This window comes from Schistosoma haematobium (assembly GCF_000699445.3).
Source record: "Schistosoma haematobium chromosome Unknown HiC_scaffold_240, whole genome shotgun sequence".
Taxonomy (NCBI): domain Eukaryota; kingdom Metazoa; phylum Platyhelminthes; class Trematoda; order Strigeidida; family Schistosomatidae; genus Schistosoma; species Schistosoma haematobium.
Window position 1 is genome coordinate 21,314 of NW_026137060.1, and position 11,878 is coordinate 33,191.

At 38.8% G+C, this 11,878-nt stretch overlaps 1 protein-coding gene across 2 annotated transcripts; it reads left to right on the plus strand.

Moving 5' to 3' along the window:
- Window positions 1-98: 98 nt before the first annotated feature.
- MS3_00004725 (uncharacterized protein) lies at window positions 99-7,106 on the plus strand. 2 transcript variants are annotated; one of them, XM_051212691.1, is made up of 5 exons: window positions 99-206; window positions 246-319; window positions 3,922-4,032; window positions 4,069-4,208; window positions 5,141-7,106. In XM_051212691.1, exons 2-5 carry the CDS (start codon window positions 287-289, stop codon window positions 5,397-5,399), a joined length of 543 nt encoding a protein of 180 aa, XP_051064049.1. In that variant the 5' UTR covers window positions 99-206; window positions 246-286; the 3' UTR covers window positions 5,400-7,106. The 2 variants fall into 2 exon arrangements, with proteins under 2 accessions (XP_051064049.1, XP_035590239.1); XM_035733913.2 differs by lacking the exon at window positions 246-319.
- The last annotated feature ends 4,772 nt before the right edge of the window (window positions 7,107-11,878 follow it).

The window sequence follows — 11,878 nt, forward strand, 5'->3', positions numbered from 1 at the left end:
CCAGCGTTTCAAACTCATCAGTAATAATTGTATAAATTAGGTGAAACTACGGAAAATATAAATACTGACTAATCTCATTTGTTGACTACGTTGACTACCTACTGTGTAGGTAGTGAAAGTTAACAATGTACAACAGGGCGAGAATTTGATAATCACGTTACTGTCTTACCATTGTCACCCTCCTGTTGTCGTCTGAGATAAATGATGTAGGTAGCTACTTCTGGGAATAAGGTTTTGTATTCCAGTTTGAAATCTATGTATTGAGGATACGCTGCCAGCTTTCTGTATGAGGCTGGTGGCTTTTGTTAACTTTTTATTGGTAAGCTTCCATGCGTTCCTAATTGTTCATTAACTAGGTTATTTGAAGATATTTACACCTCTCAGTGTAGTTACAAGCTTCAAAACTTGAGATGGAATTGCTTAGCTTCCGGTAATTTTCCTGGAAATAACAGAAGGTTCCCGAGCTCCCAACTTTTGGGGGAAATTTTGGGGTTTTTGTGCCATTTCCCAAAATTTACTATAGCGGCTTCCCAAAATGTGCCAAATTTTCTCCAAAATTGGCAGCTTGGGTTCGGTAATATATAGGTTTAGGATTTAGTTCCGAGATTTCTCCAAGACCTAGAATTCATTACAAGATTCACCCAAGTCCACCAAAATGTAATCTCGGAATTGGTAGATTGGCATAGGCTCTGTTAATATTCTATATGGAAACCTGTGTATCATAGGGATAATATCGGTTCTTGACTTTCGAACTCACTTTCTATGTCCTCGGAGTCTTCTCAACATACTTAGAAGTAAAAATGTCAGGTTCGATACCATTCTTTCGTACCTAATTTGTAAAAACAAGATCACAACAATCTGCTGTAACACAAAATCAGCAAGTCAAAAACATCAAACCTTAGTGTGTACGGCAAACCTTTGATTCTCTCAGTCACTTGGTTAGCTGTTTTCTCCATTTTGTTCAACATAGCGGAAATACCTTTAAAATCTGGGCTTGCAGTCCAAGATCAATCTGGATGGAAATACTGCAGTGAATTTTTGTATTTCACTTAGCCAATATATGTCCTAGCGTTCTACACTTTTTAACTGCAATCAAACAACAGCGTGTTACTGTTCTTAGATCGAAACCTAATGTCACTAAGTATGACTAAAGACATTGACGCTTCTGTGTTGTATGTCCTTACATTAGCGTAACCACTATGCATGTAAACATCATGACCAGTTGATAGGCATTAGTTGCAATCTAAACCAGCTTAGTATTACTTTCAGATCACATTCGGCACTGATAGAAAGTCTTTGGAATGTAGTATTCTCGCTGTATTACCCATCCAAACTTGACTCACAGAAATATTGGTCAGTGACGAGCACGAAATATCTTGACACTCTGTTGTACATTATACCTTTAGAGTTATTTGTCTTTAATTAAAAGCATTATAAATTAAAATCAGGTGATATATCGATGTGCGATATACTTGTTTGCTTGCGCCTGTAACCCTTAGTGGATCATAGGCTGCCGACCAGGACTCACCAACCAACTCTGTCCTGAGTTCTTTTCCTGTTATTTCCAGCTGTTACTTATTTCTTTGATGTCTGCCTCAAATTCCCGACGTAACATGTTTCTGGGTACCCTTTTACCCTTTGTCTTCAGGATTCCAGGTTAGGGATTGCCTCGTGATTCAGTTTGATAATTCCCACCGTGTATCTCCTACTCACCTCTAGCGTATTTTCCTAATTTCCTCTTCAGTTAAAAGTTGGCTTGTTCGTTGCTACGGTGGGTTGTTGCGGATATTATTAATCCAATGGACAAAGTATCTTGTATGGATGTATAGTACATATAATATGTAAATCTAACTTCAGAGTTCAACCATTGTTCAACTAGAAGGCTTTTGACGTTCTTCAAGTTTTAATATTTTTTGTGACAATAGTATTGTCAGAAATCCCTCACTTGGTTGTTATGGTAGGTTCCCTGGATGTGATCAGATTGTAACATTTAAGTCGTGAAGCTGCGAGCGTCCCTACTATAATTGCACCATTAGGATGTGTTATTTTTACAACACACGTTGTCAACTATTGGTTCTTAGCGTAAAAATTGTTTGTCGCCTTACTGTTAGAAAGTCATACACATTCTGTCTACTTAGCTAATTTGTTCCGTAGTTAATCTCACTTTTATTCCGCTCATTTCCACCTGAAGCTGTTTTTTGAACGAGAGTATACTAAATGGTAGATTTTTTAAAGCATTCCTTATTAGTAAACAAGGTTAAAACATATCCTTACATTCTGGATAATCTAAAAACATGGTTATTATGGTTCATTTATTTGAAGTAATATTTGAATACACTTGAACACACATGTGGACTCCACGATTAAAATATAATCTACCCTTATTTACCTTCAACACAGTTCATGCCACTTGACAAATCCAGAACCAAGATTGCACTTGTTATGTATTAGCTAAATGAAGCTAAAACTATTCTTATGTATATAACTCATGAGAAGCAGCCTCACCAATGCAACTTTACAGAATAAGTGTTGTGTCATCCCGCAGACACTGTTTTTATTGGTGTTTCTGCCTGTTTGCATTTCTATTCATGAGATATGAACATTCACAAGCCCCTTAGTTCGAGTAAACTGTTAAAGATCTACTGACTTTTACTTACATCTGGTCACGAATGAATTATCTTTGATATTGTTTTTATAGCAAAATTTATATGTTGCCAGACTATCTTAATATGTAAGTTATTTTAATCTCCTCAGTATCTATTTAATCAGTTTCCCCTATGAATACAAATATTGTCGTGATCTTGAGATAGGTTGTAAAGAGAAGTCTTGTTGACCTATTTCTTGTATGTACTCAATAGTCACGAGTATCTCAACTCAACTCATACAATAGTCAGAGTTCAAGATGATTTTCAACGATAGTCAACAGTAATTTTCTTTCTTTATCTATATTACTGTTTTAGATAAGTTCAAAGTTAAGTAACAAATCTCCCTGCGTTTAATTTTATAGTCGTTCAGAGACAATTTTCAGTTCTTCACTTTAAGTCACAATTGCTTTAGCAGTGTTTTAAATATCTATCAGTCATTCATGATACTTCTCTACATTTTAAAAGTAAACTGAATTTCAAAACCCTTTTCACTGTAAAACACTAGTTCGTAAAATATAAATCTATTCAGTCTGCTGATTGAATAAACAATCTAAAATAAATAGAATGATAATAACTCTACACAAGTGAACTTATTGTGATTATTTATTTAAACACATGAACATTAGTACAATGAGGTACCAAATAGATATACGCCACATAAATTATTCGATTTGCATGAGGGCTGAAATACTGCTCGGCTACCCAGACCGAAGCAGGTGGTTTTCTTGGGAGGCTACCACCCGAGTCTTTGACCTAAATGTTTGATCCATAAGGCAGTGGAGCAACGTCAGGAGATGCAGTCTCATGATAGACGGTGATCAACGATTGGTTAATATGCCATTTACTCCTTCAGGATCGTGGAACCCATGTGTACCATTGGTTTGAAATGAGGGTTTTCCAACTCCCCTAGATGAATCCTCCATATTCACCAACGCGGTTAAAGTGCCGGACATTCGCTTTTCGTCCTCTCAATTTCGTAAACAACAGTAATGCCGCGAGAAGGCAGTGGTTAGGACTTCCCTGGAAGTGGTTATATGTACGTGGCCATGTGAGAACATTTCCAGACACACACAGAGAGAGCTGACTCTCCCAACTCTCGGCCGTGCCATGACATTTGAGGACAATTTATTGTATTATTAATCATACATTTTAAAGTCCAGTAATATTGTCTTTAGTGGTTTTGATATTTAAGCTTTCAACTTGTGACTCATATATTCTCTTGCAATAATCTATTCTAACCGAACTGATAATTTCAAAAGAAAATTTTGATTTATAGATGATTTGGAATAATACTATGAACATATCTCAAAAGTTTTCAAGACTATTTAAAACACTTGGAAAATTATCATATCGTCAAGTTAACACATTATCAGATGATATAAATCAGGTAATTTTCTAATTATTATTGTTTATTTCCATGCAGGTAGTTCTGTTAGGTAAAGTGACTTTTTTACATTTGGGCGAAAGCGCTAATGGTAAAAATGTTTATGCATCTATTGGATTAGTAACGAAAAATAATTATATGACTACGAATGGATATTCATCTACCTTAGCTTTTCATAAGTAAGTCTAATTGTTTATTTATTTAAACACAAATACTGACACAAACGGGCACCAAAATATATGTATGCCACAATAAGAAATTGAGAGTGAAGAAATAGAGAAAAGAAGGTGAGTATAATCGTAAAAACAAAAAGAAGGATGAAAATAAATGAATAAAAGTGAAAAATAAAAGAGGAGCAGTTCAGCTAAGAAAAATACGACCAGAAAACACTTTCAGTCAAATAAGTTTCACTGTTTTGAAGGCAAGTAAGAGAAAATTAAAAAAGGACCGCCACTCACTTTTATCCTGAGTCATATCTTGTAATGTTTCAAGCAACTGTGTTACACTATCTCTAAGGCCTCAATTAGGCTGTTGTGAAGGACCGGCATATGCTAGTCTTGTACAGTTTTTCTTCATGCCACAACATTTTAACATAAAATGACCACCTCTCCACTTTTGCCAATCACTTCCGCGATGCACAAGTAACCCACGTTGTGGAATTCGCCAGAATGACATTTGTGGTACACGTCCAAGCCATCAAATTTGGTGATACCAATCCAATTATCGTTCCGATGTCTGAATTTATGTTGCCTATCCTCCGCATTACTAACATGTCGTTGATACTTGAACCTGTCTACAACAGGTTCTTAGGTGCGCATAACTAATTAGCTGACTGTTCTAATGAATCTGTTGTTAACTATGTGACATGAATATCGTGCTTCTTAAAGAACTGTTAGGGTTTCTTTCACTGTCCTTAATTTTTAACATAGAGTTCTTCCATGTTAGCTTAATTTTACACCTTAACATGGAGATAAGCAATGGTAGAATCATTCTAATTACTACTTTTTTGCTAAAATAAATGTTAATATCCCATCTGAAATCTATTCAAGTTTCATCCATTTATTTTCTTTTGTTTCTTTTATTAAATAACAAAAATCACCACTTAATACAGTGTGTTTGTTTTCAAGCAATCCTTTGTGGATAAAGTTAAACATTTAACTAAAGGTGATCGATTATGTGTTATTGGTCAATTGAACTCTTATTCTAATCCTAATGGTTATTGGCGTTCTAGTGTTACAGCTGAAATAGTGAGTCCACTTATTGGATTATCATCAGTTGATACCAATGATGATATACAAGCTGAAAAAGTTGAAGAAGACGAAGAGATTTTAACAGATGAAATGAATGATAAATTTGATGCTGAAAAATAATACACTTCAGTATATGTATATATATATCATAGATTTGTACAATATCTTGTGTGTAATAATAAGAAATTCCAAACAGAATAAATTTATCTTATCTGTATAGTATAATAGCCTGAAAATGTCAAATTATTCTAAGCATAGATGGGTGATGGTTATCAGTGGAATCTAAGATGCGCGTTTCATCTTACTTTGAACTCTTCAGCTAAATGCGTCTGCATTTCAAAGTTGGTGTTCACTCAAGAACTCGTAACCAGTATCGCTCGTTTTAAACATCATCTCTTTATCTAATTAGTTACTACTCTATTGGACAAGCTAGTGGTTATCTGGACTCAATAGCTAAGTGGATAATACTATGGCTAACATACGATTAGCAGGTAACAATAGCTTCCTCAACAGAATAGATCCGGTTGGTTAAGTACATGAAGTTCCGAATAAATTGAAGGGGTTCTAAGCGTTCTTAAAAACGTTATTATTACATTATATTTACTGAATGAATATCGTCCATATTGTCGATTTAGACTCTCCTCACAGAAGAAAATATAGGCCAAATACGAACAGGGATGAGTAAGCCATAAACATTAAGCTGTATATTCGTCTACATGTCCTGTCGTTTCAAATATATCAATCAAAACTTTTTAACTGATAAGTCTGGTACTCGAACGCTTGATAATGACTTTCTAACCACTGTCAAATTTCTCAGGGTGACTATAATTTATGGATGATCTTTGAGTGACTCTAAAGTGATCTTGAAAGTGTCCACCTACTACCTAGGAACAAATGAAGTTTAGAAACCAGTGTGATTTGGGGTTTTCATCACGAACTGACATAATCTAAAATGATAGTTAGCTGAATGAATTTCGTACTGAAATCCAAGACATGTTATCCTAAGTCTGATTGGTTCGTCTACAGATTGTAGTCTCGTAGGCAAGAATTTTTATAGGTTCGTGAGTGACCTTGTCATTCTGTTAGCTTCTTGGAACATGCTGTTGTGTTTCTGGAGCTTTTGAGGAGTTTTCATTAAATGCTGTTTGTTGGGAATGTAGTGAATGAGAACAACAGTAAGGATAACTGAATGTATTTGAATACAGAATTAGTAAAATCTAAGAACTATACAATAAATACTTCATTTCAAAGTGTCAACCAATCGTCTTAGATTTGATTGTTCCTTCGTTTCCACACTAATCATCCTCTGTTCTCGTTCTATTTTCTTCGATCCTCTTAACCTTCTGTCTCCAGTCATTTAACTTTCGATTGACGATACATACTACTTATATCTGTCTACATCAGTAGCGCACCACAGTGAAATGTGTCTTTATTCACTCCAACCAGTTTTGAAACTAAATTATAATTAAAATCAGTTACACAATTCACGAACGATCGTCTTTCATCATTACTTGGAATGTCTTTTCAAGGAAACTGTAATCATTAAAGATTACGACAAATAAATCTGAATGAGTATTAGTTAATATGGTAAACAAACGCCTGGATGAAATGTTTCTTCTCATAATCAGTGTTGTGTGACTTAATAAATTTGTATACTTTCTTCGACAGATAAATGGAAGGTGTATTAGGATTCCTTGATATATTCCAAACTAAGGCTATTATTGACAAAAGTCGAAAATTCTGGCATATATATCTATAAGTTAATTACTTACGCCTGTTAACCCTCGTCAAGGAGCATAGGCCAACCACCGCAATTCTCCATCCAACTCTGTCCTCGACAATCCTTCCCAATTGCTAATTATCCTTTTCATGTCTGCTTCCAATTCTTGACGTAGCGTGTTTTGGCCTCCTCTTTTCCGTTCCCATTCACGATTCCAAGTTAGTGTTTGCCTCATGATGCAGTGTGGTGATTTCTCCAGTGTATGTCCTATCCACTTTCAACATCTTTTCCCTAATTTCTTGTTAAGCTGGAAGCTGGTTTCTTCGCTCCCACAGTAGGCTGTTACTGATGGTATCCGGACAGTGGATGTTGAGTGTCTCGCGTAGACAGCTATTTATAAATACTTCTGTACCTTCCTTTGATGGTGGCTGTTGTAGTTCTCCAAGTTTCAGCTCCGTACAGTAAGACTATCTTGACGTTGGTATTGAACATTCTGACTTTTATATTGGTTGAAAGTTACTTTGAGTTCCATATGTTCTTCAATTGAAGGGATGCCGCCCATGCTTTGCTAATCCTCGTCTTTACTTCTGCATCTGAACCTCCTTGTTCATCGATGATGCTTCCCAGGTACTTGGAAAGATTGCACATCTTGCAGAATAGAATTTTCAGTAAACATCGTCATTTTTATTTTAAGTGGGCTGTGATACTGCCCAAGTGCCCAGACCAAAGCAAGTAGTTTTCTTAGGGGACCACACCAAGAGCCTTTGACCCAAAGGTTTAATCTACAAGGCAATGGAGCATCGTGAGGAGATGCAGTCCCCATGGTATCCGGTGATCAACGATTGGTTCACACGCCATTTGTTCCCGCAGGATACTGGAGCCCATGTGCACCATTGGTTTTAGGTCCGGCTAAAGTGCCGGACATTCGCTTTTCGTCCTCTCATTTCGTAAACAACAACCCCACCACGAGAAGGCAGGGGTTAGGACTTCCCGGCAGAGGCTGTATATGCATGGCCATGTGAAGGCATTTCGAGACTGAAAGTTCTATTCACGCTTCTATTAACAGTCAAACAATTCACATTATTATTATTATTATTTACTACGTCGTTTATTCACTCTCTTTGTATCCTCACTTTATGTATCCTTATTTTTCGACTTATACAGCAGCTCGCCTATGGCGGAAACTCGGTTCTATGTAAACGTTCTCGAGTCACTGCTTGGTTGAAAATTGTATGCTATCACCAAATACGAATACTGAAGCAGTTTTTCTGAAACTACATGCACCATTCAAACTGGCTGCTTTCAATGTTCGCACAATTATACAGGTCGGACAACAGATAGGGCTGGCTATGTTTTTTGGAAAGTTGTATTATCGACGTTTGCTGTCCATCCGAGACCATATTCAAGACTCTGGTGAAGTACTGCCAATTCGCTTTCATCTGTCGCTTCGAAAAGCTTATTTTACGTGCGCTTATCCGGGGAGCCTGTGGCACCTTCGTCAGGTCTTGCTGGCGTTGGTTTCGCACTAAGCGCTAGAGCTGAGGCAGCACTAATCGATTGGATCCCCATTAACAGTCGGTTATGTGCTGTTAGATTAGAGAGTTCCATCAAAGTGAGAAGAAATCGGCGTGAGAAACGATTTCTTTTCGTCATCTCCGCCTATGCCCCGACAGATTGCAGCCCGGATGCAATCAAGGATGAGTTTTACCACCAGTTATCTGTTCTGTCTCCAGAAAGTGCGTTCGACAGATATTGTAGTACTAGCCGGAGACTTGAATGCTCAGGTCGGGCGTCTAGACACAGGAGAGAGTCGTTTAGGCGGCCGATGGGGACTCAGTTGGTCGCAGGTCAGATAACGGGGACCGTCTACTGCAACTGTGCACAGACCACAACCTGTTTCTGGCTAGCACTAACTTTCGGCACAGTCAACGCCGATGTGCCACCTGGCATCCTCCCTCTGCATCTCAAACCTGGACTCAGATTGATCACATTGCGATTAGCTACCGCTGGCGTGGTTGTGTACAAGACTGCCGCTCCTTTTTGGAGTATCTATCTAGACACCTGACCATGCCTTGGTCTGCGCCAATCTTGCCTTACTTTTCAGTGGCCAACGAAGTGACCGCCACCAACGGATTGATGTCAGAAAGTTGGTTGCAACTTCTGTTGCAAGTAAGTATCGAACTTGAGCTATCTTCTAGGCTAGCTACTATTCCACCGAAAAGTATAGATGAGCATTGGTTGCAATTGCATGACACCATGAAAATGGCGAGTAAAGCCGCTTGCGGCTTCGCGAAACGTCCTGCTTATAAGCACTGGGTTTCTTCAGGCTCCTTACAACTTCATTGAAGTCCGTCGCTCTACTCCGGGTGACCGTGAGTTTGACCACAAACGACGACTGCTACGTAATGAAATTAAACAAAGTTTGCGTAAGTACCGAGAAGCCTGGTGGTCGGAGCGTGCTAATAAGCTGGAAACATCAGCCGCATCTGGTAATTACCGGAAGCTCTTCCAACTCATCCGAGTCATTGGCAGCAAGAAGTCTGGTGTGAGGAAACAATCTGCGAGGATGACGGGATGCCAATCACCAACGTCCATCAACGTCTTGGACGATGGGCAGAATCTTTTCGAAGAGCAGTTCAACTGGCCTGCTGCTCGGGCAACATCAGTCAAACTGTCCTGCCTTCCATGGCCGGTGACGACTGATCCACCAAATGAGGAGGAAGTCCGCAAGGAACTCCGACTCTTGAAGCGTTACAAATCACCTGGCCCAGATGACTTACCTCCGGCTCTTTTTAAAGATGGTGGTGACTTTTTGACTAAGGAATTAACGACGTTGTTTACAAAGGTTTGGGAACTAGAGAGTGTACCAACGTCATGGAATGAGTCGATAGTTGTCCCTATCTTTAAAAAGGGTTCACGTCGTTCTTGTAACAACTATCGGGGGATAAGTTTACTTCCGATTGCGTCCAAGCTATTGACTTCCGTCATACTTCGTAGGTTGTTCGAAACCCGAGAAAGATTGACTCTTGAGGAGCAGGCTGGTTTTAGTTCTGGTTGAGGATGTATTGATCATATCTTCACCCTCCGCCAAATGTTAGAACACCGCCATACTTATCAAAGACTAACAATCGTGGTGTTTCTTGACATCAGGGCTGCCTTCGATTCGTTGGATAGGACTGTTCTCTCTGATTGTTTATTGAAGATGGCTGTGCCTGAGAAGTTTATTAACATCTTAAAGGCCCTATATACAGACACCTCAGGTAGAGTTAAGGCATACAACCACCTTTCTCCATTGTTCCATTCGAGTAGGGTTAGGCAGGGTTGCCCAATCTCACCATTCCTCTTCAACTTTGCCATCGATGACATTCTGGAAACAGCTCTGATGGATGTAAGTAATGGTGGTGTGGATCTGTTGCCTGGAAAAAGACTTCCTCGACCTTGAGTATGCGGACGATTTTGTTTACCGTGCGATAATGCCCAAGGCATACAGTCCGCACTTAATCAGTTGGCAATCAGTGATCTGTAGGTACGGTATGAGCTTTTCTACCCTCTAAGTGCAAAGTTCTTCTACAAGACTGGCAGGATTAGACTCATGTACTCACCCTAGATGGTGAGCAGATAGAAGTAGTCGAGATGTTCGTGTATCTAGGTAGCTGCTTAGTGTTGGTGGAAGCTTCTTTGACACTACGGCGTGCCTCAGAAGATAGTCAATATCATACAGAATTAATATGATGGATTAAACTGCAAAATCGTGCATGGAGGACAGTTGACAAAGTCATTCGAAGTAAAGACCGGTGTCAGGCAAGGTTGCTTACTCTCACCCTTTCTCTTGCTCCTGGTTATCGACTGGATCATGAAGATATCAACATCTGAAGGGAGGCACGGGATACAGTGGACATCTAGGATGCAGTTAGATGATCTAGACACATTGAGGAAGGCACCCAACTGCGTCACAAGACAAGCCCTCACATGGAATCCTTAAGGCCAAAAGAGGAGGAGTGGAAGACCAAAGAACACATTACGCCAGGAAATGGAAATAGACATGAGAAAAGTGAACAAGAATTGGATGGAACTAGGAAAGAAGGCCCAGGACAGAGTGAGTTGGAGAATGCTGGTCTGCGGCCTATGCTCCATTAGGAGTAACAGGCGTAAGTAAGTACGTAACTATTATTATTACACTACCTTACACTAATCTGGTCGTTATTGCTCCTTTTTTTCATTTTTCTTCTACACTCCTTACCTTCTTTTTTCTTCCTATCCTCATTGTTTTGTGCGGCGCATATATATTTGCGCCCTTTTTTACCAATATTTATATGTTCAAATAAGAAATAAATAAATACATCTTCCAGAGCTTGTCCATCATGTGTGACTGGGTTTGTGTTCTCCGTGTGGTATTTGAGGATTTTGCTTTTTCCTTTGTGTGTGATTGGGGCTCACTGCTGCAGAGGCTTCTGCTTCACTAGTTGTTTTCATCCGCATTTGTTTCTGTGTATGGAATAGAAGGGCTAGGTCATCTACAAAGTTCAAATCGTCTATTTGGTTCTGAGCTGTCCGTTTTATTACGTGCTTCCCGTCAGATGTGGAGGTTTCATAATCCAGTCGACCACCAGAAGAAAGAGGGAAGGGGGAGAGCATGTAGCTTCTTGTCTGATTTCGGTCCTCACTTACAATGCATCTGTCCTCCATGCATGGCTTTGTATCGTAGTCCATTGTATGGATTCCGCGTGATGTTATCGATCTTCTCAAGTACACGATAGTGTCAACGAAGTTCCATAGGATTCTCTTATCTACTCGTTATTATATATATATATATATATATATATATATATATATAGTAGTGTGATTATTAGTAGTATTAATAATAATATTTATAGTAGTG